General features: G+C 46.0%; 1 protein-coding gene across 11 annotated transcripts in view; it reads right to left on the bottom strand.

Moving 5' to 3' along the window:
* Positions 1-649: 649 nt before the first annotated feature.
* The window catches only part of PTP4A2 (protein tyrosine phosphatase 4A2), a 216,412-nt gene continuing 190,970 nt past the window's right edge, over positions 650-26,091 (bottom strand). For 5 of the 11 annotated variants that reach the window (XM_085648463.1, XM_085648461.1, XM_085648464.1 and 2 more), the window contains 2 exons: positions 20,238-20,312; positions 650-3,452 (listed from right to left, as the gene is read on the bottom strand). In XM_085648463.1, the coding sequence (XP_085504589.1) occupies positions 3,344-3,452; positions 20,238-20,312 (184 nt within the window). In that variant the 3' untranslated portion in view covers positions 650-3,343. Of the gene's footprint in view, positions 3,453-4,196; positions 4,303-20,237; positions 20,313-26,091 lie in introns of all 11 variants that reach the window. The other 6 variants (XM_085648460.1, XM_085648459.1, XM_085648458.1 and 3 more) reach the window with 3 other exon arrangements.

Below are 26,091 nucleotides of genomic sequence, written 5' to 3'. Positions count from 1 at the left end.
TGGAGCCATATACAAGTGCCTCGCTTGTGTGCCAAGATGAGTTTTGTTGCTTGACTCTTTCCATGCCATCAGATACAGAGCATGACAACTTGTACCAAGCAGATTCCAAATTTGGGAGGAAAATAGGCCACTCCATAGAAGCCTAAGAGACAAGTAAGACTATAGTTGTTACTATGTAGCATTTTAGCAACATTTACCTCTTGCTTTGTAAGAATACCAAATTATTGTAACGGACCTCCCAGATAGCTTTGTCACTGAGTTAAGTTTCAATAACTTCAAATGGTTACTGGCAAATCAACAACGGATTCCTCAAATTAAACTACCTCTCAACCCACATCTGATAGTCTAGACCAGGATTCTCAATTCAGAGCAAAGATAAGGACAAGCTACTGCACACCGCTTTACTCTGGCAATGATCAGTGAAAACAATTCCTTTAGCCCAACTGACGGGTTGTGGGGCATCAAGTAATGCAAGTCCACCATCCCCAGAGTTCTTTAGCTATGAACAGAAATATGCAGTGATACACCTAGATATGTATTGAAAGCAAACTTATCTAACAACTATTCTTCTCACCAACAGAATCTGAATGCTCACATTCACAGCCACTCTGTTACAAATAAGGCACAGACAGAATAACTACACAGACACTAGAATGTGTAAAATACTTTATTTGCATTATTTAAACTGCCATGGGGAGTGTTTGCTATTTCGTTTGTGAATTTCAAGCAGCACTGCTCATTCAGGTCATTCTACCCCTAATGGCTTCAGGTTTTGAGGTCTACTTTTTAATCCCATTAAAAAAATATATATTTGAATTTTGCAAAAAGCAACAAAAGTCCAGTTCTCAGAACCAATTTTATTAATGTTAGTTTGTGAGTGAAAATATCCCAGTAAAAGACACCAGACAGAATTAGACAGCCACTTACAATTACATGAGTCCTTAATTCAAAAAGGCATTAGATGTGTCCCAGTTTTGCAAATGCTAACAGATTCAGTTAGAAGTTGAAAAATGAATAGCTGTTAAACTGGCCCCACCAGCCTCTAAAATGGCTAGGTTTTTCTTTTTTGAAGTGTTTTAAAAAAGCCATGGGGAAGGGGGGACTAATTACAATCTCTGTGTTCATCTTCTAAGAGATGTTACCTCTCCACACATGCCCACTCAAAAACAACCTCAGATGTTTTAGGTTTGCTTTTAATCAGTCCAGCTAGCAAGTGCCTCCACATGGATTAAAAAAAACGGACACTGTACTCGTCTCTGCTATTAAGATATTTAGCATCAATTACCCCCCGCAGGTAAAGGGAACTTGCTAGATTCTGGGAATGCAGGGAACATACCATTCAAGAACTGGCTCAAAAAGATTTGGAATGCCAGCATGCTTTACAGCTAAAGCAATAATAATAAGAGCGGTCAATAGGCCTGGCAAGTTTTGGCTGTCTAATGTGTCAGTTTCCATGCTGAGATAGTTTGAGTGAGGGACATCTTTTATATGCAAGATGGACATCCATACAACAGTACTGATATACTGCTAGAAAGACACAATTTTTGTTGGAAAGATACCAAAACGCTGGTGCTAAATGCAGGCATAAAATCAGACTACATGTCCTTAAAACTGTAGTCCTGAATTAGAAGCACCTGAGCCAACATTCAGGTAAAAGGCCTCACTTTTTCATCACCACTTTAGGTAGTGAAAATCTTTGTACACTGAGGTGTATTCATGGCATTGTTTGAGGGAGTACCATTATCAATAATGCATCTTAATTTAAAAAAGAACAGATACAATTACTTTGAAATGCATGATTACTTTTCTGAAAATTTTATATTTTGTCATCAAGTACATGATATCAGCAGTGTTTGAGGTATGATGAGAAACGGGGATGGAAGTTGGCATAATGGTTTACAGATCAGAGAACCTAGGTTTCTGCATCGAAGGGTGCGTCAACACAGTAACATCGTGTGCCACCAAAGTGAAGTGATGCAATCACGTATGGCGAAGAGCCAGAGCACAGATGGATGCTGCAAAGTACGAGATAAATATCTGCGCATCTGGCTCCTAGGCAATATGAGCTACACCGGTCCTGTTCATGACCAGGCATTAGGCCTCCTATCCAAAGCAAACAAAAAGAAAAGGAGATGAGAATGGCTCAAATGAATGGCTAAGAGGAACGTTACGTCCCCAAAATCAACCTAATAACTAGGGGGATGGTGGCAGAATTTTACCCACCTAGCCATAGAAAGCCCCTTATACAAATCTCTAGAAAACTCGTACACAGCTTTCAGATTTGGGGTGGCTCAATTGCGATCCTTGGCCTGAAGCATTAATATTTCTGCTGACATCCAGCCTTGAAGCAAGTCAGCTTTTTCAACATCTTAAACACACGCAAGAGCTTGGATCAAAATATGGGACCAATCACAAAGGTGTTTGGCACCATTTAAACTCAATTTTCGATCCCGAAAGTTAAGTTGCATCTATCAATCTTTGTGCTTAAAAGATAAGTAAGCCGCCAAGAATGTGTTTGGCTTTATCCCCATGACTGGCATTCTGCGAGTAAACTATACATAGCGCATAAGGTAAACCTTTTCCTCACAGTGCTCTTTAAAGTGACCAGCATAAAAACATGGATCGGCCTAGAAATCCTGTGCAAAATGGGAGGCAAGAATTTGCATTTAAAGTGGTGTATAACTGTTTTACCTTGGCTGAAAGTGAGCATACAATAACATGAAATAAAAAGGTCTAGTCATTTCACAAATTTGCAAGAAAGCAGCAGTTAAATTACGCTGCTGAGAACATCTTGCCCATAGCACAGTCCAAACGCATCTGAAGACAGACATAGGACAAAGTGCACTACAATTCTACGGAAGATGCCTCGTTAATTAGGCTTAAGGCTGCCACACTGCACATATACAGCAGGTACTGTACTTTCATTTCTATATGCCCACTTATACCAGAAGCAACCGCTGAATGTGAAAATAGGGAATAAAAGTAGTCCCAACAGGAAATCCATGTGCCCACCTATTGGTTTCAGCAGAGTATGAAAACCTTTGCACAGCCCGACACTGCAAGGATCTCCTTGCAGAAATTGTAAAGAGGCCCAGTCTTGAAAAGACGTTTACAACACACGATGGTATCGAAACCTTTTTTCTCCAGGAGGAGAAAAACTTTCAATAAAGTGTGATTTTAATAACTTTATTTTTTTGTTAAGAGGTTTCCTTTTATGAGCGCATCACTGATATTTCATGAGCAGCACAACTTCTTCCAATCGGTTTATGTCGCAGAACTCCAAATTCACATTTGCAGGCTCAGCATCAAAAAGCTAAATCCAGCCCCACCGCAGTTCTATCAGCTACTGAAGGCAGCAGTGTCCGTTGGTATCCTTAAAGCGCAGCCGCATCTTGGGTCTGTATTTTTCAAGATACAGCAGCTGCTTGGAGTTAAAGGCTCCCCTTCGTTTTCTAAAAACAAAGTAAAAGGTTTTTTAAATGATCATCTTCATAGTCTTGCTTAATCAAGAAATTCTTTAATATCAGATCAAGACATTTACAAAGGTGCGTCAGAGAAAGGTGAGAAAGCAAAAACGTTCTAGATTGAACAGTGAATGAGGCTATATCCATCTTGCTCACAAGTTTATGAAATCTAGTGTTTGAACTCATTTTCTTAAGACAGCGCCAACAATTTTCTATGTTCACAGTACTATTCACTTCATCTACACAAAAGTGCACAATATAAGGTGACACAACTCCCCCTCCCCCCCACCAGAAAATGCACCAAATTTTAATGTCATGTTATCAGACTTTGGGAGCTCATTTGTTTGGGACAAAAAAAAAAAGGGGGGGCAGAACTTGTACAACTTTTCATCACAAAGATCTGTTAGTTGAAACAAAAACAGGAAAAAGCTATTCCTACGCAACTTTTTTTTAGCTTGTTCTGTAGATCGCATACTGTACACTATCCTACCAACTAGTGGTGGGTAGGAATACTGTAAGTTCACTTAAAGATTAAAATTTCCCTTTAAAGTGACTTGTGATCATATTGCTGAAATCCACAATACTGCAGCACACAGACCACCCAAGATCATAGTATTTTTCCCATGCGTAATTGGTGTGTACTTGTGCACGTTAAGTAAAAGATGAAGTGTTAAGTAAGCCAAATCTAGGAAGCACTCTAAAGTCAATCCAAAGGAGAGGTTGGTGGCTTACGTGAATCCACAAGACAAGCTGCAAAACGTTGGTTACGTGGAATATTTTCAGTTTGCAGCAGGTGTGGTAGAGCATGTTGCACAGATTTAAAAGCAGTACCTGTATACTCAAAGAAGAGGTAGAAAGTAGAGTGAACTGAGGTAATGGAATTAAAACGGACAACTTGTGCTTCTTTTCTAGCATGAATGTCAACATTAGGATTGAGAATGCAGAAAGTCTGAGAATAGTTTGCATGTGCATTGCAATTCGGAATGCACTGCATACCAATGATGCCATGCCCACTTTTGAGATGGTTTTTTTAAGGTGTGCGGGCGATAGACAAATAACGTTGGTCATACACAAATGTCTTTTCCTAGCCTATCCATGAATACAAGGGAGCTTGTCTGACATCGAGTCCAGAGTACTTTCTACCATGCTTAAAGGAGTTTGAAAGATCATTGTAAGTTCAGTGATTTGATAAAGGAGAAAAGGTCGTACCACCTTTGGAAGGAATTGTGGAAGTGTGCTCGAGACTTTGTCTTGCTGAATTATGAACTTATCTACCTGTGGCGCTTGTAGTTAATTAACTGTAAGCAAGGCAGTGATTACTAGTATAAAAAATGCTTTATATTCGTGCCTGCAATAAGTATCAGTGTAGTGGCTTAAAAATGGTCCCATAAGGAAATATTACTCACCTGGTAGAAAAACAACTATCTGCTGCTTGATGTGTTTAACCCCTTCAGTGCCACGCCCTTTCCCCCTCCTGTGCCGGGCGTTGCACTAGTGGGTGGGGTTCATGACGAGATAGTCTCGTCATGGGCACAGCGCAACCGTGCTCCATGACGAGACTATCTCGTCATGGGCACTGAAGAGGTTAATATTCACAGGCTATGCATATGTCCTGCATCTAGAAGTTGGCACACAGTCATTTTTGTTTAAGTTGAACAAATCCGAGAGCGGACATGGTAGTGTCCAAGTGAAAAAACCAACATGGCTTATTCTCCGATGCATAGGCAGCTTTTTGTTGAGAAAGTTGAATTTTGATATTGCAATATGTAATAAACGTGATAATGAGTGCCGAATGAGCACGGGGCATACCTGCAACCTCGGGGGGGGGGGGTGGGGGGGCACATTTCAATCTACAAGTGCCATCTTCAGCTTAAAGCATGTGTTGTAAGATAACATGCTGTACATAGAGAGTAAAGTAGCGCGAGAAGGCACTGGTGTGAGTGGAAAGTTGATTACTGTTGCAATTGCAGGATGTGCCAGCTTATTATCCACCCAATTTACAACTTATTAGAAAATCCTTGTCTGAGAGTAAAGCAGACTTACTGATGATCGGCCATATAAAATACGCTCAACCACGATCTGACAGATTATATCCTTAAATAGTTTGAAGGCAAGTTGCATTACAAAATGTATACTTTATGACTGCAATACATTTAGTGACCATTGATAGAGGCATACTTAGAAGCATGGTAAATGAGGCACAGTATGCTAATGTTTGTTTCAAATAGGGAACTTACAGAATAGGCATAAATTGACACAAAATGCAGTTCTGCAGTCTTGCATACTGCAGCACAGTAATGGTTAAATTCTGCTTAAAGTGAACATGTAAACGCAGACAAAATAGCTTCACTTATTTAGGCAATTGCACTGTTTTTTTAAAAAAAACTTAATGCGTGCCCCAGAAGCATTTGTATGTATATATAGTGGGTATATACAAGTGAAAGTACAGTACGTGGTGGTGGGAGGGGGACGGTGTGTGTGTGTGTGTGTGTGTGTGTGTGTGTGTGTAGAACAAGTTACTTACCTTCGGTAACGCTTTTTCTGGTGGATACAGTATCTGCCTGTGGATTTCTCACCTTGTGAATATCCCCTGCGCCAGCATTCCACTGAACTTTTTTCCCCAGCTCTCTATGCCGACGTGGACGTCATAATGCTTCAGCTCCACTCGCGACTCCGTATGACATCACCGGAGCCATAAGAGAGCCACGTCGGCGTGATGACGTCAGTTCCACCCATTTTTTCTGTGTCTCCGAGGCGAACAGGTGGACCGACAACAGATTCAAAGTATACACAGAATACAACATTCGAACAAATATACATAGTACATACATAAAAAAGGAAAGCTAAGGAACAAAAGCATTTCCTAAAAGTGTACCAGATAAAACAACATGTCAAACAAGGCATCCTTTAACCCCTTCGGTGCTCATGACGGAACGGATCCGTCATGAGCCACGGTTGAGCTGTGCTCATGACGGAACCGTTCCGTCATGACCACGCCCGCGCAAGAAACAGTCAGCACAGCGGCGGAATTTGCGCAGCATGGAAGGGGTTAAGGTATACAAAAGGTGGACAACGGGGAGGCGGGTGGGCCAGTGAGGAATCCACAGGCAGATACTGTATCCACCAGAAAAAGCGTTACCGAAGGGAAGTAACTTGTTCTTCTGATGGATACATCTGCCAGTGGATTCCTCACCTTGTGAATAGATTCCCACAGCAGTCCCACTCCCGGAGGAGGGTGTCCACCTTCCTATACCAAAAAGTCTTGCAAGACAGAGCGCGCGAAGTGGCCCTCCCTCCTCATCTCAGAGTCTAAGCAATAATGCTTTGCGAAGGTATGGAGGGAGGCCCAAGTCGCTGCTTTACAAATGTCTGCGACAGGAACACCCCTGGCCAAAGCAGAGGTAGAAGACTTTGCTCTAGTTGAATGAGCTCTAATACCCTCAGGAGTTACCTTACCAGCCAGGGCGTAGCAGATCTTGATGGCCAGGATGATCCATCTGGACAGAGTGCGCTTGTGCACAGCTTTTCCTTTAGAATGTCCAACACAGCCCACGAAGAGCTGATCGTCCAAACGAAAGTCTTTCGTTGTGTCCAAGTAAAAACTCACAGCTCTTTTTGGGTCCAGACGATGAAGTCTTTCCTCCTCCTTGGAGGGATGAGGAGGTGGATAAAAAACAGGGAGAGTAATAGACTGCCCCAGATGAAAGGGAGTAACTACCTTAGGTAGGAAAGCAGCTCTGGTCCTGAGCACCATCCTTTCAGCATGCAAGGATAAAAACGGGGGGTTTGAACTAAGCTTGAAGCTCACTCACCCTTCTTGCCGAGGTTATGGCTACAAGAAAGACAGTCTTAAAAGACAACAGCCTCAAAGGGCAACTATGAAGGGGCTCAAAAGGGGACCCCATCAAGAAAGTTAAGACAAGATTAAGGTCCCACTGTGGCATTACAAAAGGAGTAGGTGGGAACCTATTAGTAAGGCCTTTGATAAATCTTAAAACAATAGGAGATTTAAATAAAGACGGCTGATCTGGAAGACACAGAAAAGCCGATAAGGCCGATAGATAGCCCTTAACCGTGGCCACAGCACAGCCCTGCTGAGCCAAGGAAAGAGCAAACTGAAGCACATTGGAAAGATGGGCCTTTAAAGGGTCAATGGATCTCTCCCCACACCATTTTACAAACTTAGACCACCTGTAGGAGTAAATGGACTTGGTGGAGTGTCGCCTGGCCGATAAAATAACATCCACCACATCAGGCGGGAGAGAGAAGGAATTCAGGTTGCCCTGTTCAATCTCCAGGCATGAAGGTGTAAGCTCTGGAGGTGGGGGTGTAGAACCGGCCCCTCCGACTGCGAGAGGAGGTCTGCCCTCGGAGGGAGACTGAGCGGAGGGCACGAGGAGAGGTGGAGAAGATCTGTGTACCACACCCTTCTTGGCCAATCCGGGGTGACCAAAATAACTTGGGCCCGGTCTTGGCGAATCTTCCTCAGAACCCGAGGAATCAAAGGTATGGGAGGAAACGCGTAAAGGAGTTGTGAGCCCCAACTCAACTGAAACGAGTCCCCCAACGCACCCTGCATCGTAAACTGGAGACTGCAGAATGACGGGCAATGCTCGTTCTTGCGGGTGGCAAACAGGTCCATCCGAGGAGTTCCCCACGTCCGAAAGACGTGACGAACCACCTCCGGATGAAGCCTCCACTCGTGGTCGGCGGAGAACTGCCGACTGAGACTGTCCGCACGAACGTTTAGCACCCCGGCCAGATGATTTGCCTTCAAGCAAATCCGATGATCCTGAACCCAGGACCAAAGTCGTAACGCCTCCCTGCAGAGACGAAACGACCCTACTCCTCCCTGCTTGTTGACATACCACATCGCGGTAGTGTTGTCCGTCAGGACTTGAACCGACTGACCGCGAAGGGAAGGGAGGAAGGCCTTGAGCGCCAAACGAATCGCCCGCAATTCCAGAAGGTTGATGTGACGCAACCTTTCCTCTGGAGACCAAAGACCTTTGATTTCCAGATCCCCCAGATGCGCACCCCACCCTAAAGTGGATGCATCCGTTATCACTGTGGCCACCGATGGAGGTAGATGAAAGGGCTTTCCTTGAGACAGATTGCCCTCCACGCTCCACCAAGACAGATCCACTGCAGCTTCTCTGGAGATCCCCACAGACTCCCTGAGATCTCCCTTGTGCTGATACCACTGCCTGCGGAGGCACCACTGGAGGGCCCTCATGTGCCAGCGTGCATGATTGACCAACAGAATGCAAGAGGCGAACAGACCGAGCAGACGAAGGACCTTCAGAACTGGAACAACCGCTCCATTTTGGAATAAAGGAATCATCTCCTGAATGTCGAGAATTCTTTGAGGAGGAGGAAATGCTCAACACAAAGTAGTGTCCCGTACCGCCCCTATGAACAGGTTGCGTTGAGAGGGCACCAGGTGAGATTTGGGCACATTGACTGAAAAACCCAAGTCGAATAACAGCCGAGATGTTACCTGCAGAAGATTCTGCACCATCTCCGGGGACTTCGCTTTCAGAAGCCAGTCGTCCAGGTATGGAAAAACTGGAATCCCCGACCTTCTGAGATGAGCAGCCACCACTGCCATCACCTTCGTGAAGACTAGATGTGCGGTAGTAAGACCAAATGGGAGGACCGCAAACTGGTAGTGTTGCGACCCAACCGTAAAACAGAGATACTTCCTGTGCGACTTCAGCATTGGGATATGGAAATACGCATCCTGCAAGTCGATCGACAAAATCCAGTCTCCTTGCTGCAACGCTTGAAGAACCTGTGCAAGGGTCAGCATCTTGAATTTCTCCTGTTTCAGGAAAAAATTCAAGACTGAGGTCCAGGATTGGACGCAATCTGCCGTCCTTCTTGGGAATCAGGAAATACCGGGAGTAGCATCCCTGACCCCTTTCCTGCTTCGGAACCACCTCTATCGCACCTTTTTGCAACAAAGTCAGAACCTCCTTCTGCAGAAGAAGCAGATGGTCTTCCGAGCAAAAACCCTGGCAAGGAGGGTAAGGGGGAGGAAACTCCCGAAAGGGAAGGGCGTACCCAGTCTCCACGAGGTTTAAAACCCAAAGGTCGGTCGTAACATATTTCCAACCTCACACAAAGTGGGACACCCGACCGCCCACAGGTCTCACAATCTAGGATGGGGGATCTAGGGCTTCTTCCCTGAAGCTTCATTGGGTGCAGAAGAGGCAGAAGATGAAGATGGGTTGCGGCCAGAACCTCTTCGTCCCCTTTGCCTTCCTCTATACGACCTATAGAGGGGATTCTGCTGCTGCTGTTGCTGCTGCTGCCGAGGTTGCCGGAAGGAACGAAAAGAGGATCTCCCAAAGCCTCTAAATTTCCTAAGACCAAATCCCTTAGCAGGAGTCTGAAGCCCCAAAGATTTCACCGTAACACTATCTTTAAATCTTTGCAAGGCAGAATCAGCCTTCGACAAAAAGTTTTTCACCATCAAAAGGCAAGTCTACCAAAGTGGCTTGAACATCAGTAGAGAAGCCAGAAGAACGAAGCCACGCTTGCCTCCTAGTGGCTATCGAAGACCCCATTATCCTTGCCAAAGAATCAGCCGTGTCCAGTCCCGACTGAATTACCTGCCTTGCAGCAGCCTGAGTGTCAGTGACCACCTCCATAAAAGAAGCTCTCTCTCCTTCTGGCAGCTTAGGGGCTAATAATTTCGTAGAGTCCATCAGTGCATGAACATAGCGCCCTTGTAAACAAGTGGCATTAGTCGATTTAAGCGCCATGCTCCCTGAAGAAAAGACCTTTCTGGCAGCTTGATCAGTCTTTTTTGAATCCCTATCCGCAGGAGTCTGAGGGAAGGCGCCTGAAGAATGCTTCGAACATGAAGCTTGCACCACAAGGCTTTCTGGAGAAGGGTGGGAAGAAAGAAAGCTTGGCTCTCCCGGAGCTACCCTATACCTCCTTACCACCTGTCTGGAGACTGCAGGCGAAGAGAGTGGCTTACGCCAGACATCCATTACAGGCTCTAAGATAGCCTCATTAAAAGGCAACAAGGGTTCAACATTCGAAGTCGGTGAATGCAGGACTTCGGTCAGGAGGTTTGGCTTATATTCAGCCGAGGGTAACTGCAAGTCCAGCAACTCTGCGGCCTTCTTGATAACTGAGTGATAGGGGGCCAATTCTTGTGGTGGCGAAGACCTGGTCGAAGAATGCTCGCACTCCGGAGTGGTATCAAGGCCACTAGCATCCTGAATGCCTTCAGAAGATGCGTCCATCTCACCTTCTGCCACTTCCTCCCTAGAACGCTCCTCTTCCAAGACTCTCTGGGCCTCTCTCCTTGAACGGATCCGCGGAACCGGCATCGGCGGCGCCGTACGCGGAGTCAGTGGAACCGAACGTGGAGTCTGCGCCGAAGGAGTCGGCAATGGCGTCGAGGAAGACTCCGAAGAAGGCCGCTCCAGCCGAAGTCGAGATGGATCACCAGACCGTGCCGGAAACTGCCACAAAGGAGCCATCGGCAAAACGGGCATAAACGGGGCCCGAGCATAATGCTGCGGCACTCCCAAGGTGTATACCATAGGACCCACGGGACCAGATGGTGCGCCAGATGGGAAGGCAGTCCGATGAAAAATCCCATACATCGCATTAAGGAAATGCGCTGAATCCGCACCCGGCGCCGGGAACTGCGGATAAGGGATTGATTCCGAATCCGGTCGAGGATTACCCGGAACCAGAGCCCAAGTGTCCTCACCAGGCGCCGCAGGATAAGCTGGTCCTGGAGAAAGCTCTCTTGTTCCTGCTCAGCGTCAGAAGCAGAAGACTCCACTGGCGCCGGTGACTGCGCCGGAGACTGCGCCGGAGACTGCTTCGGTGAAGGCGACCTCTCTGGAGACCTCCTAGGAGATGGATATACAACATCCTTACTTCGACGTCGAGGCGATCGCGAAGTTTTACTCCTCGAACACCGGCGCCGAGAGCTATGCTTCCTCTTCTTGTGTTTCTTCGACTTCGAAGAGTGCGAAGTCGACGACTCCGGCCTCGATTTCTGCTTCTTCCTACCTCTTCTTTCCTTCTTTGCTTGGGCCATGAAGAGTTTGGCCTCTCTCGCCTTCAGGGCCTTGGGGTTCATTTTTCTGCAGCTGGAACAGTCCTCCACGTCGTGGTCAGAAGAAAGACACCACAAACAATCCTCATGGGGGTTAGTCATTGACATGTGGCCCCCACATTCCCTACAAGGTTTGAATCCAGACTTCCTCGGTGAAGACCTGGTGAATCTAGAAACAATAACCACTACAAGACTACAAAGTAGCAGGAGAGTGCTGGAAAACCATTACGCGTCGATGGCGCGTAAAAAAGAGAACTGGCGTCATCACGCTGACGTGGCTCTCTTATGGCTCCGGTGACGTCATAGGGAGCCGCGAGCGGAGCCGAAGCATTATGACGTCCACGTTGGCGTAGAGAGCTGGGGAAAAAAGTTCCGTGGAATGCTGGCGCAGGGGATATTCACAAGGTGAGGAATCCACTGGCAGATGTATCCATCAGAATATGTGTGTGTGTATGTGTACATGTATACACACATACATACAACCCCCCCCCCCCCCACCCCGGTACTGTACTTTCACTTGTATATACCCACTTTTACCAAAATCAACTGCGGAATGTGAAAATAGGGACTAATGGTAGTCCAAATGGGAAATCCATGTGCCCACCTATTGGTTTCAACAAACAAATGATGGACGGAATGCTTTGTTCGCCATAAGTTGGCAGGGTATGCTCAGACGTGAGTCCCTTGCTCACTTTGCCACTGGATTCAAGCAAGCCTGGCTGAAGACGGCTGAAATGCCAGAAACCGGTCCTAGGAAGCTTGTTTCCGGTCCAGGGAAGGCATGGCTTGGCAGTTCGGGCTGGACTGTTCCCATGAGGCACAGGGTCAGATTGATTTGCATATGGCCATGTCTGAACTGGGGTGGCAGAGTGGGCTAAAGAACGGTGATGGATCAAACCCAGATCTGTTGACTGGGTGTGAGTGTTTGATTGGTTCTGATGCTCCGTCCATTACCACCCCCTTTTGTACCGCTTTGTTCGCCATAAGTTGGCAGGGTATGCTCAGACGTGAGTCCCTTGCTCACTTTGCCACTGGATTCAAGCAAGCCTGGCTGAAGACGGCTGAAATGCCAGAAACCGGTCCTAGGAAGCTTGTTTCCGGTCCAGGGAAGGCATGGCTTGGCAGTTCGGGCTGGACTGTTCCCATGAGGCACAGGGTCAGATTGATTTGCATATGGCCATGTCTGAACTGGGGTGGCAGAGTGGGCTAAAGAACGGTGATGGATCAAACCCAGATCTGTTGACTGGGTGTGAGTGTTTGATTGGTTCTGATGCTCCGTCCATTACCACCCCCTTTTGTACCACCTATTGGTTTCAACAGCGCCTGAAAACCTTTGCACAAATATATATATTTTTTTTATCCACTGAAAAAAACAATGGTTACAGCGGCGTTATAGTTAGGCTCAGGATTCACTCGTACAAAACCAGTGAAATCCAGCCGTTATAGTTAATGAGCTAACTATAACTCGCGCCCCTCAATGCACGGCTTATGACCTCACATATTACATCACAGTTTCAGTGACATCACCGACGACATCTCAAATCATGATGGAATGATATCTCCTCCATTTATTGTTTGAGCTGGTTCACCCTAGGAGAGCCTGAACTGCAGATTGTGAGAGTCAGTCTCTGTTCCGAGCTGCATGGTTCCACTGATCCTCCAGACATTGCTACAAAGGTCTCATGTGAAGTCTAGCATGAGGAAGCAGGAAGATACAAGATGCCACTGGTCAGAGTAGAGAGCATTTCTGTCGTGCCTTAGGACGATGAGTTTTCAATAGAATGAGAAACAATCAGATTAGAGGATAGTCTCTCCTCCGAAAGAAACACTTTTTCAGATTAGGTATTCAGGATTGCTCCGATAGTGCGTTGTGTGCCTGGATGGGTAATGATTTTTTTTAAATTGCCCTAAAGAAAGACTCAAAAAAGGATTTGACACATCTGAAAATGTTTTAGAGTTTCTTCTGCGGATGGACTCTCCAAGGAAGGACTTTGTATTGGAGATTCTTGGAGCCTACTACAAGATGTAGAAACTTTCAATGTTTCTTTACAATTGAGATATGCACCTTGAAGATCTACAGCACATATCCAGTTCCTCTGATGTAGTTGAGGGTAGATCTGGTGTAGTCCAAGCATCCTGAACTTCTTTTCCTATGCATTTGTTCATTATTATTAAATCTAGAATAGATCTTGGTCCTTTTTTTCCAAACCAGAAAGCACCGGGAATTCCTAATCTTTTTTTGGTGACAAGGAACATCCGCTAATTAATTTTTCTATAGCAAAATGTTTTTTGCAACAAACGTATAGGTAAGTAACTTGTTCTTCTGATGTATACATCTGCCTGTGTATTATTCACCTTTTGAATTGAATCCCCAAGCAGTCCCTCTCCCGGAGGAGGGTGTCCACCTATTTATACCAAACAATCCTGCAGCACATAACGTGCAAATTGGCAGTCCCTCCTCACCTCTGAATCCAAGCAATAATGCTTTGCAAAAGTGTGGAGGGAGGCCCAAGTTGCGCCTTACTTAAGTCAACCACTGGGACACCTCTAGCCAAAGCTGAAGAAAACTTAATTCTAGTAGAAGGAGCTCTAATACCTTCAGGGCGCTCCTTCTTGGCCAAGGCGTAGCAGGGCTTGATGCACAAGATGATCCACCTGGAAAGTGTTCTCTTGTGGACTGCTTTGCCCTTCATTCTTCCTACGTAACCAACAAAGAGCTGATGGTGCAACCTCAAGTCCTTGGTTCAGTCCAAGTAAAAGCTGACCGCCCTTCTAGGGTCCACGCGGTGAAGTCTCTCCCCCTCCTTGGAAGGGGGAGGATAGAAGGTGGGTAATGTGATGGACTGCCCTAGATGAAAAGGTGTAACCACCTTGGGCAGGAAAGCAGCTCTGGTCCCAAGAACCACTTGGTCTGCAGAGATGGTGGTAAAAGGAGGCTTAGAATTAAGAGCCTGAAGCTCACTTACCCTCCTTGTAGAGGTAACAGCAACCAGAAAAACAGTCTTAAATTTAAGAAGCCTCAACAGAACTATGGAGAGGCTCGAAAGGAGAACCCATCAGGAAAGTAAGAACCAGATTTAAGTCCCACTGAGGCATAATAAAGGGAGTGGGAGGAAATCTATTAGTGAGGTCCTTAATGAACCTCATAACTATGGGAGACTTAAACAATGTTTGGTTTGGCAAACAAAGGAAGGCTGATAAATCCGACAAGTTGTCCTTACCAGTCGCCACAGCACAACCTTGCCGGGCCAAGAAGAGAGAAAAATTGAGAACATCAGACAAATGAGCCTTCAAGGGATCAACTGAACTCTCTCCACACCACTTAACAAACCTGGCCCATCTACAGGAATAGACCGATTTGGTGGAGTGTCTTCTGGCCGATAATATAAAATCCATCACATCCGGCAGGAGAGAGAAAGAACTCAGGTTGCCCCGTTCAAACCCCAGGCATAAAGGTGCAGGCTCTGGAGGTGGGGGTGTAGAACCTGTCCCTGCGAGAGGTCTGCCCTGAGAGGGAGACGGAGCTGAGGGTGCGATGAGAGGTGAAGGTGGCCTGTGTACCTCACCCTTCTTGGCCAATCCGAGCTGATCAATAAGACTTGGGCCCGGTCTTGGCAAACCTTCCTCAGAACCAAAGAAATCAAGGGTATGGGAGGAAACACGTAATGAAACTGAAAGATCCAATTTAATTGAAACGCATCCCACAACGCTTCCCGCATTGGCTATTGGAGACTGCCACTCATGAGAACGCACACTGCCCGTCGTTCTGCAAACAGGTCCACCTGAGGAACCCCCCCCCCCCAACATCCTGAAAATGTGGTGAACCACCTCCGGATGAAGCCACCACTCGTGCTCGGCCGAGTACTGCCGACAGACTGTCCGCACGCACATTCAACACTCCAGCCAGATGATTTGCAATTATGCAAATCTGGTGGTCTTGGGCCAAGGACCGGAGCCACAGAGCCTCACTGCAGAAACGATTAGTCCCTACCCCCTCCCTGCTTGTTGATGTACCACATCGCGGTAGTGTTGTCCGTCAGGACCTGGACGGACCGCGCAGGGACAGAAGAAAGGCCTGGAGAGCCAAACATATCGCCCGCAATTTGAGAAGATTGATATGAAGCAACATTTCCTCTGGAGACCAAAGACCCTTGACCTCCAGATAAGCTCTCCACCCTAGAGTGAAGGCAACCGTTATCATGGTGGCCAACGGAGAAGAGGATGAAATGGCTTCCCTGGAGACAGGTTGTCCGAAACACTCCACCATAACAGCTCTTCTGCAGTGTCTCTGGAGATTCTGATCACCTCCCCGATATCTGTTGTGTTGAAACCACTGGAGAGCCCTCATATGCCAGCATGCATGGTTGACCAACAGTATGCAGGAAGTAAACAGACTAAGCAGGCTTAAGACCTTCAGGACTGGAACAGCCGCTCTCTTGAAACAATGGAATCATAGCCCGGATGTCCAGAATCCTCTGAGGAGGCCGGAAGGCACGATTCACGGTAGTGTCCATCACTGCCCCTATGAACAGATTGTGCAGAGAGGGCACCAGGTGAGATTTGGGTACATTAATCGAAAAACTCAAGTCGAACAACAGCCAAGCCTTTATTTGCCGATGATGCAGCACCAACAACTCTGGCAACTTCACTTTGAGCGGTCAGTTGTCCAGATAGGGGAATACTGGAATCCCCAACCATCTGAGATGACCCGCAACTACTGCCATCACATTTGTGAAACCAGAGGCGCGGAAATAAGGCCAAAAGGAAGGACCGCAAACTGGTAGTGTTGAGATCCTACTGTAAAACGGAGATACTTCTGATGTGTCTTCAGGATGGGAATGTGGAAATACGCATCTTGCAAAATCGATCGAAACCATCCAGTCTTCCTGATGCAGCGCTAGAAGAACCTGGGCTAGAGTCAGCATCTTGAACTTCTCCTGCTTGAGGCAAAAATTCAAGACCCGTAGGTCGAGGATCGGTCTCAACCGCCCATCCTTTTTGGGATCAGGAAATATCCTGCTCTGGAACCACCTCTATCGCACCTTCCTGTAACAAGGACAGAAGAAAAAGATGGTCCTCCGAACACCAGCCCTGGCGAGGAGGATAAGGAGGGGTAACGCCTGGAAAGGAAGGGGGTACCTATTTGCTACAAGATTTAAAACTCAAAGGTCTGATGTAACAGTTCTAATTTTGTAGAAAATGGGACACTCCTACGGGACCAACATGTTCCAAGATGGGGGATCTAGATCTGCTATTCTGTGGAGCCGGGGGGGGGGGGGGGGGGTTTAGGAAGACTGCTGCTGGGAGGCCCCCCGCAGATGTTCTCTTCCCATCCCTCTATATGACTTGTAGAGGGGGTTCTGCTGCTGCCGACGGCATCGAAAAGAAGCTGTTTTACTGAATCCTCGAAATCTTCTGTAACCATAATCCCTAGGCTGGGACTGAAGGCCTAAGGATCTCGCAGTAGCCCTGCTATTCTTGGAACGTTGCAGAGCAGAATCCGCCTTTGTCCCAAAGAGCTAGGAGTCATCAAAAGGGAGATCAAGCAGAGTGGCTTGCACGTCTGGAGAAAACCCAGAGCTTCTTAACCGGGGGTGCATCCTGGTAGGCACCGAAGAGCCAATCACCCTGGCGACTGAATCCACTGTACACAGACCTGACTGGATCACCGGACGTGCATCAGCCTGTGCATTAGTCAACACCTCCAGAAAGTGACCTCGAACATCCTCAGGCAGTTTAGGAGCCACCTCTTTGGCTGTGTCCATCAAAGCGTGGATATATCTTCCCATCAAGCATGTGGCGTTTGTAGATTAAGGCCATGCTTGCCGAAGAGAACACTTTTTTTGACGACTGCTCCAGCTTTTTGGAATACCTATCCCCCGGGGTGGAAGGGAAGGAACCTGCCGACTGTTTGGACGAACATGAAGCCTGAACCACCAAGCTTTCCAGTGAAGGGTTAGATGTTAAATAGGCCGATCACCAGGAGCAGCCTTACAGCGTTTTGCCACAGTCCTGGATGCTGCCGGGGCCAACCTAGGCTTTTGCCACACGTCAGAGCCTCATTGAATGGGAGAAAAGGTTCTACTACTGAAGGAGTGTGCAAAACTTCAGTTAGAATGTTGGACCAGACCTCTGCCATGGGTAACTGCAGATCTAAAAGGTCAGCCTCCTTCCTTATAACAGCGTGATAAGGAGCTACATCCTGAGAAGGCATCCACTGTGTAAAGAATTTCCCCCTCCTCATCCTGCTGTTCCTGGAACTCCTCTTCTTCCAGGAGCCTCGGAGCCTCTCTCCTGGAGCACATTGTCAGAATCGGCGGCACCATGCAAAGGAGGTCCCTCGTTAGCCATCGACATCTCCCAAAGGCGGGACAGCATCGTCCTAAATCCAGAAGGCGCTGGAGAGACTTGCGGGATCACCGTAAAAAATCTCTGCACCGAGATATGCCATGATGGATCAATCAGCATGAAGGGCATGAAAGGTGAGGTGACTGGGCATAGTGCTGGTGGATGCCAAAATTTTAAGAGCAGACCCACGTGGCCAGCTGGTGCGCCAGATGGGTTAGCTGCTTTGGCAAGCATGCCAAACGTCGCATTTAAAAAATGTGATGGATTTGCACACCTGGACCCGAAAACGGTGGGTATTGATCCGGAGCCGCCTAGTCTGGATCCGACCAAGGCCATGAGGCAGGAAGTGGCAGCGACACTGGAGCAGGTTACTCCGGAGGTGCTGGAGAAGCCTCCAATGGAGTCGGCGAATCTCTTGGCGCCGGAGAATGGTCCGGATTCGCTTGCGGAGAAGGAGAGGGCGAGATGACCCCTTTACCATGATGCCGCTGCACTGGAGAAGCCAACCTCGAAGACTTGCCTTTTGAAGAACTGCGCTGGGTACAATGACGACGCTTCTTTTTGTGCTTCTTAGACGACCAAGGTGTGTGGGGTCATCGACTTGAATTCCTTGAAACCTCTCTTCTCCTTTCTCGCCCGGGCCATCAACAACTTCGCCTCCCACTCCTTAAGAGCCTTCAGACTTATCCTTTGACAAGATGAACAGTCCCTCGATATTGTGATCCGACGACAGGCACCAAAAGCACTCTTCGTGGGGGTCTGTGATGAAAATATGACCCCCACATTCCCTACAAGGCTTGAACCCGGACTTCTTTTGTGTATCCATCGCACTGCTCCACCACAGCTACTGACACAATGTTAATCTACACCAATGAAGAGTCCCATAAAAACTGATGAGCGTCGACGGCGTGGAAAAAAAGGGAACAGACGTCAGCACGCCGACAAGGTCTTCTTATGGCTCCAGTGATGTCATACAGAGTAGCGAGCAGAGACGTGTAATTGTGACGTCCTCGTCGACGTGGGAGAGCTAAGAAAAATGTTTCTGTGGAATGCTGGCGCAGGGGTAAATTCAAAAGGTGAGGAATCCACAGGCAGATGTATCCATCAGAATCCCTTAATTTGGTTCGTTCAAAATTGCAATTCAGCGCTATAACACTACAATTTAGTGCCATAACATATAGGAAAGGACCAAATCAAAGCTCCTTCACTACATCAGTGGGTAGAGACTTTCCTTCTTCTCCTCCAACAGCCTGCTCCTCCTCTGGAATTAAACTTAGCTTTAACTATATTTATGGCTCCTCCTTTTGAACCCATGCATAAAGCCTCAATGCAGCATCTCAATTGGAAGGTACATTTTCTAGTGGCTATTACTTCAGCGAGAAGAGCTAGTGCACTGCAAGCTACATCGTCTGTACAAGCATTTACTATTTTTCACAGAATAGGGTAGTATTAAGAACACATCCTTCATTGCCAAAAGTTGTCAGATTTTCACATTAATCAAACAATTTCGCTCTCAGTATTTTTCAATAAACCTTCGCCAGCAGAGACTACTCTTTACCCTTTAGATGCTCTGAGAGTTCTTAAATTCAATTAGGATAGAAGTAAAGCAATTTGCAAAACAAATGAGTTGGTATACGGTAATGTATACTATCAGTGTGCCACCGGTATCAATTGTGCATCCTTTGTTGTGCAATGCTTACTCCAGGATATTTAAAAATAACTATATTCAAAAGGGTGTTACGAAACTCAATTGTATGCTGCTGTCTTTCCATACGAAAACAGTAAAATCGATGTTCATTAAAAAAAAAAAAAAGAAAAAAAAAAAAAGACTGGCTTGGATGTACACCTCAATTTTTTAAAAACCATAATTAACAGGTGAAGACTCCGTCCTTCTCAGACGCAGGACATTCAGTTGGCGTGGAGAAATGCACGGCATTAAATCTCTTTTGCAGCCAAAATAAGAAGCTACCAATTGTCTGGGAGATTATTATAGTATCCTCCTACTACCTGAAGCAACAGCAAATTACTTTCTTGCAAGGGCCTCGTGAGAATGCAAGCAAGCTAGTTGAAAGTACAGGGGTTAAGCCTTGGACTAAACAGCTGCCCACTTTGTTTTTTTTTAAATTCTGTACATGTTCTCAAATCTGATCCAATGACTAGGCACCCCAACCACAGAACCTAACAGGGTATTGGCAAAACAATGAAAGGCAACAGATTAAGCCGAACATATGCTACAAGTGACCACAATGGGAGAATTTTCCTTGTAAATCTGTACCATTTGCAATCATGGTACGGTGAGAAAAATAGGAATCCAAAACACAACGCACACTTACTGTCGTATAAACTGAACTGCGTCCTCATACTTCATTCCACACTCAATGAGAGCTAGAGCCACCAGCACTGGTGCCCTGAACAAGGGGAAAGGAGAAGAGCAAAGAATTAACAACCAACATAACTAGAAAAGTGGCTAAATTCTGGGCAGCAAAATAATACTCAAAAAACAATTAATCTCTTATGAGAAAATCTATGAATTCGTTAAAACTAAATATCTATGTAGTTCTCCTAAAACATTAAATTATGGCAAAAAAATAATCAGAATATGAAAATAGGCATCCTATGAACTGAGCCATCCAAAAGGAAAGTGTCAATACTTGACTGAAATGTTGATTCAGATTATATACCCATTATGCACACCATCTAGCACCCTTTTTAATTGTTATTTTCAGGGTTGTGCCTGGAATGGGGTCTTAGGGCAGTTAATGGTAGGACCAAGTCCGATGCACTGGGGGTGGCAACTTTTGACAACGGCCGCCATAAAAGCAGGATAGATTATATCCTTATAAAAGTTGAGTTTTGGGATCATGTCTTAGACATGGAAGTTCAACCTCGCCCCGAAAGCGACAACCCCTTGGTACCAACTCTAAAAGGCTTGAGCTTTGGCCATACCGCCACTTTGGAGTCTGACAGCAGCTCCAACCATGTAATATTGGGAAACGATCTGAGAAGGGTTCGTTGGGACAAGGTGGCCCTCGATGAAGAGTGTGCTAGAAAATAGGGCATTAGTGACAGGATCAATGAGGAAAATTAACGACTGTGGCTCGGAGACACTCAAAGCTATTTTGCCAACAATTCACACCGAGCTCTTTAGTAGGCTGAAAAAGTTTTTCATAAACACCAAGCCGATTAGAGCGAATCGTAAGTTGGAATCCATCTCCTGGTATAACGACCTGTGTAGGTCTACTCACAAGGTCCTTGTGAAAGCCAGGAATCGCACTTCCATCCAACAATCCAGGGCACTCTATAAATCCACCTTAAGAACTGCAAAAAGAGACTGGGACGAGGAGCGCTGGAAGGATCTGTTGTTGGCATGTAAAGGGAGAAATATGACCCAGTTCTGGGATTTAATAAAATGGGGGAACGGGCAAAGGTTGATTACCCCAAATATCAATGTGGATCCACACCACTGGGTTGCCTTCTTTGAAGCTCAAGGAGGTTGAGGTGGTACTAAGGAATATTCCAAGTGGTAAGGTACCTGGGCCCGATTGCATTCCCTCAGATTTATTCAAACAGCATGGTGATCTCTGGGTCCCTTACATCACGGCCTTGATTAATTCTCCGGCGGGAGGAACTCCTTTCCCATCTTCGTGGTCCGGGGCGGAAATTATCCCGATTTACAAGAAGGGGGACTGTTCCGCTCCGGCCAACTATAGGTCCATCAGCCTTATTGATGCTCTACAAAAAGTTACAGCCTGGGTCCTTCTGGGTAGGATCCAAAGCTGGATGACTAACGAAAATATTTTATCTCCCTTACAAGTAGGGTTTCGGGCGCATATGGGGACTTTAGACCAAGTTTTTAGATTTGTCATGCTCTATTGGAGGGAGGTTATTTTAGGTAAGGGCCTGATTTTTGCAGCTTTCGTAGATTTGAAATCTGCGTTTGATCTTGTTCCCAGATCTAAACTGTGGGATGTTCTGTTGGGACTGGGGATGCCCAAGGAATTGGTGGATTTTGTAGTCAAACTCCACAATTCCAACTATGCACAGGTTAGGTGGGGGAAACCAGGTGAGGTCACTGAGAAATTTAGTGCGGGGAAGGGAGTTCGTCAGGGGTGCGTCCTGGCTCCTACACTTTTCTCATGGTTTATAAATGGGGTGGTACAGTATTTTGATAGCTTCCCCACAGATGCGCCCATGCTGGATGGCCAAAGGGTACCTCTGCTCATGTTCGCCGACGACACTCTGATTTTATCTAAAACGAGGCAGGGCCTTCAGTTGGCACTGTCTCGTTTTGAGGATTTCTGTCGCGACCATGAGCTAGAGATTAACGTGGGTAAGACCAAATTTATGGTACTCCATGGGGAGAGGCCTGTTACTGCTAGAGTCTTTATGAGTGGGAAGCTCCTGGAACAGGCCAACGTATTCACATACTTGGGTATCACCATAGGAGAAAAATTGAGCTAGTCCCCCCCCAGGTGAAGTTACTCGCACTGAAACATTCCCAGCTAGCTGGGGCGCTGTTAAAGGAACAGAGGCTCTCCCAGACTAAGCCAATAGCTCCAGTTGTTAAAATGTACACCCTGAAAATCATACCTGCTATTCTCTATGGTGCTGAGATCTGGGGTTGTAGTAATTTAACCGACTTAACACTGGCCCAAAATACATTTTTAAGATCTATTGTAGGCCTCCCCCGATCGACCTCCCGTATTCCCTTCTTCTTGACTTGGGTTGCAATGCAATCGAGGACATTGCCCACTTTAGAATGCTGGTTTTCTGGAGAAGGCTCTGGACGGTTCCAGAATTACTCCCATTTGCTAACGCTTTACTTGAAATAAGGGGTCTGGATCGTTCTAACAAGAGATGGGGATGAAGGACTTATGGGTGTCTCCAGAGTCGGCTGTATTCCCAATGAAAGTTGTGTTTAAAGCAGCCTACTGGGATTTGATCAAAAACCGGAGGCATTCAATCACGGGTGGCTCTCCTCTGACAAGAACTTTTCTGGATTTCAAAGACGACCCCCGGTTGGAAAGCTACTGGGATTTGATCACGAATCCTAGAGATCGCAGGTTGTTTCACCAGTTTCGAGTTGAAACTCTCCCTCTTAGGAATTTCACTCGCAACTGGTCAATCGGTAAGGGAGACAAGTGTCCATTTTGCCCAGACCTTGTTGAAAATATAGACCATCTTTTATATGTTTGCCCTGCTTACCATTTACCCAGAAGCGTGTGGCTCAAACCCCTGTGTAGAAATTTGGGTACAAACTCAGCATTGATTGCTAAAAGTCTATTGAAAAATGGTGGCGACTCCACTATCATAATAGGGGTCGCCAAGTTTCTGAGTTGGTCCTGGGTTATTCGTGAAAGAGAAGGAGGATATTGATTGTCATTTAAGGACTCGCCCTGGACTGAACCATCATGTGCTTAAAACCAGATGTACGTATATATGTAATGCCCTTGGATCCACGAGTTCTCTCCCTTGTACTTTGTACCTTTTTGCCATGCACAATATGCACTTTAGATTGCACCCACCTGGTTCGTCACTGGGAATGCCCTCTTTAGGGACCCTTTTTATACTCTTTTGAGCAGTCTCTCCGTGCCTTGCATTTTTAATTGTTTTGTATTTTACTACATACTAGGTCTCAGCTTATTGGTCTGACACCAGAAACAGTTATTCAGGGATCTTGCTCTTTTGCACATTGCATTTTATAATATTTTTGTATTATATTGTTGTATTTTTAGATCTTGGTCATAGGGACTGTTATCAGTAATACTTTAGCTTCTTTTTAAATTGTGTAACTGAAATGTATTGTTGTATAATATGATCACTTTTAAGGCATTAAATTGTCGAATAAAGTATTCTTGAATTGTTATTTTCAGCCGTTTTGGCAAATGCTCCTTACATTGGGGTGGTGGCAGTGATGAAGCCAGGAGGTAGAGTCTCACATCCACCTTCTCCCCCCCCCCCCCCCCCCCCCCGCCAATGGCAGAACAATTCTGCATTCTCTTCCTCTGTTTTTTTTTATGCCGGTAGAATCAAAGATCAAAGGAACTTCCTCAACAGCGGATCATAACAAAGGATCTAGGTTAGCGACTTTTTACTGTTCTGAGTCAGTCATTTTATTAGTGTCCAAGTCTTCCTATTGTCTCGATGCAGTAAATCAGTAATATTGTACCTAGAGTCTCAAAGAAGCGGTCATATCGCCCTTTCCAAGCTGAAGAAATATCTTCAAGCGAGGTAACAAGACTATTTTCGGTATGCCAATCCTTCCACAGAAACGGTACAGTGATTGACAACTTCAGACCTCCTGTAAGTCCCTAATAAATAGCACCATGGTTACTAGGGCATCGTGACTGAAGAGGGTCCCCTAGGCACCCCTCATCAAGGTCATGCAAACTGCAATTGCAGCCTGCATGCCTTGGTGTGGTGATAAGGTGAGAAAAATTAGGTTTTAAAATCCCTAGGTCACTTATAACCTCAATGATTTATTGGGAGGCAGTGAATGGGAATTTAAAAATAGAGTCGTGCGTTTAGAATGAGTTACTTATCATACGCACTTCTTATTGGTCAACATGTTTCAGCCCTCTGTACATTCTAGGGGCTTTCGTAAGGACCGAAATTGAATATGTAGAGCCTAATTTGTTCTACATGGAATGGTGTACTCACCACTCTGAATTTAAAGAGGTCAGATCGGTTGTATCTGTGCCTTATGAGGCTCAATTGTAACGCTTCACCAGCAGGCTTTTTGAATGTTGATTCCATTCCGTTGCTTCCTCATGATTCACTTGTGCTGCCTCTTGCTACGGTGCTCCGAATTTTAAATTCCCATTCACTGCCTCCCAATAAATCATTGAGGTTATAAGTGACATAGGGATTTTAAAACCTAATTTTTCTCACCTTATCACGAGCACACATTCACATTTATTTCTGACCACTACTGTCAGTACCAGTAGGTCTTCTTCCAGGTGGAGGTCAGCATTTTACAAAAAAATGACCCAATGATGATGCTGAAACAGTACACAAATGGCGGAGAATGAAAATATACCGCCTTCGACCTGTGTAGATGTTTGAGGGTCTTTTTAGGACGGACACAACCGAGAAGACCTTGGTAACACAGGACAAGTGGTCCATTCCCCCCCCTTGATTTATGAAAAATAAATAGACATGGCACTCTGCCTGTGTGCCATGACGAGCAGCACTGCCTAAGGTATAGGCAAGTCACCCCTCTACCAGGCCTTGCAAGCCCCAAGGAAAAGTGCACTATATCTCAGGTGTAAGCATATCTGCATGAGTAGATATGCCCCTTCAATATTTAAGTCTATTCTTAATATTGTAAGTGCCAGTGAAGCCATAGAGAGCACATGGGCTGGAAACGCAACAACTCTGGTTCCCTTTACTGGACCCAGGAGTGTTTGGTACTAAACAACTCCTCTCCATAAACCCACACGGATGCCACTGTGGGATTTATTGAAACCTACCCTGGGGGCACCTCAGAGTAGGCCCCTGAAAACCGGCCAATCCTGGTGTGGTCTTCGACATACTTTAGGCAGCCTGCCACCACCAGACAGGTTTCTGGGCCCCTGGGTAGAGAGCCCCTGCTCTCAGAGGCCAGTAACAAAGACCATCCTGGGCAGAGGTGCCACACTGCCTCCAAAGTTTCAACAAGGGGCTAATGTTCCTATGAAGGATAGAGAGGAAGGCACAATCTCTCAAATGGTGGAGAGGGCCTGGGTCAGAGTACTAGATTTTTTTATTTAAAAGTTTTGTATAGCGCGAACATGACCCAAGGGTATCAGAGCGCTTTACATACGGGTTGCGCAAGACCTAGGAAGATAGCTGTAGGAGAAAAGAAGGAAAAATAATATATAACAGGAACACGAAAAGAAATACAACAGAAGCAGAATGACAGTGGCGGGCTAAACAGCTAAACAAGATCGGAGGCAGGAGGAAAAAAACTTCTAGCTCAGCACATTGTTCATTAGGAGGGCCTTAACTTCCCTTTTGAAGGCAAATATTGAGGGAATCAGTATTGTTTCCGCGGGTAGGGAGTTCCAGATTCTCAGAACAATGCCAGAGAATGAACGATTGTATGTTTTCAGTTTTTTTTTTATTTCTTCGGCTTAAGCAGCAGTGTGCTGGTGCTCCTTGAGGGCTGGTTGCAGCCGTAGAGTTCAAGCTTGTTTTTCAGGTACG

The sequence above is a fragment of the Triturus cristatus genome, chromosome 3_2 (assembly GCF_964204655.1).
Source record: "Triturus cristatus chromosome 3_2, aTriCri1.1, whole genome shotgun sequence".
Lineage (NCBI taxonomy): Eukaryota > Metazoa > Chordata > Amphibia > Caudata > Salamandridae > Triturus > Triturus cristatus.
Note: the sequence above shows the minus strand (reverse complement) of the source record. Positions and strands in the feature narration are given on the sequence as shown.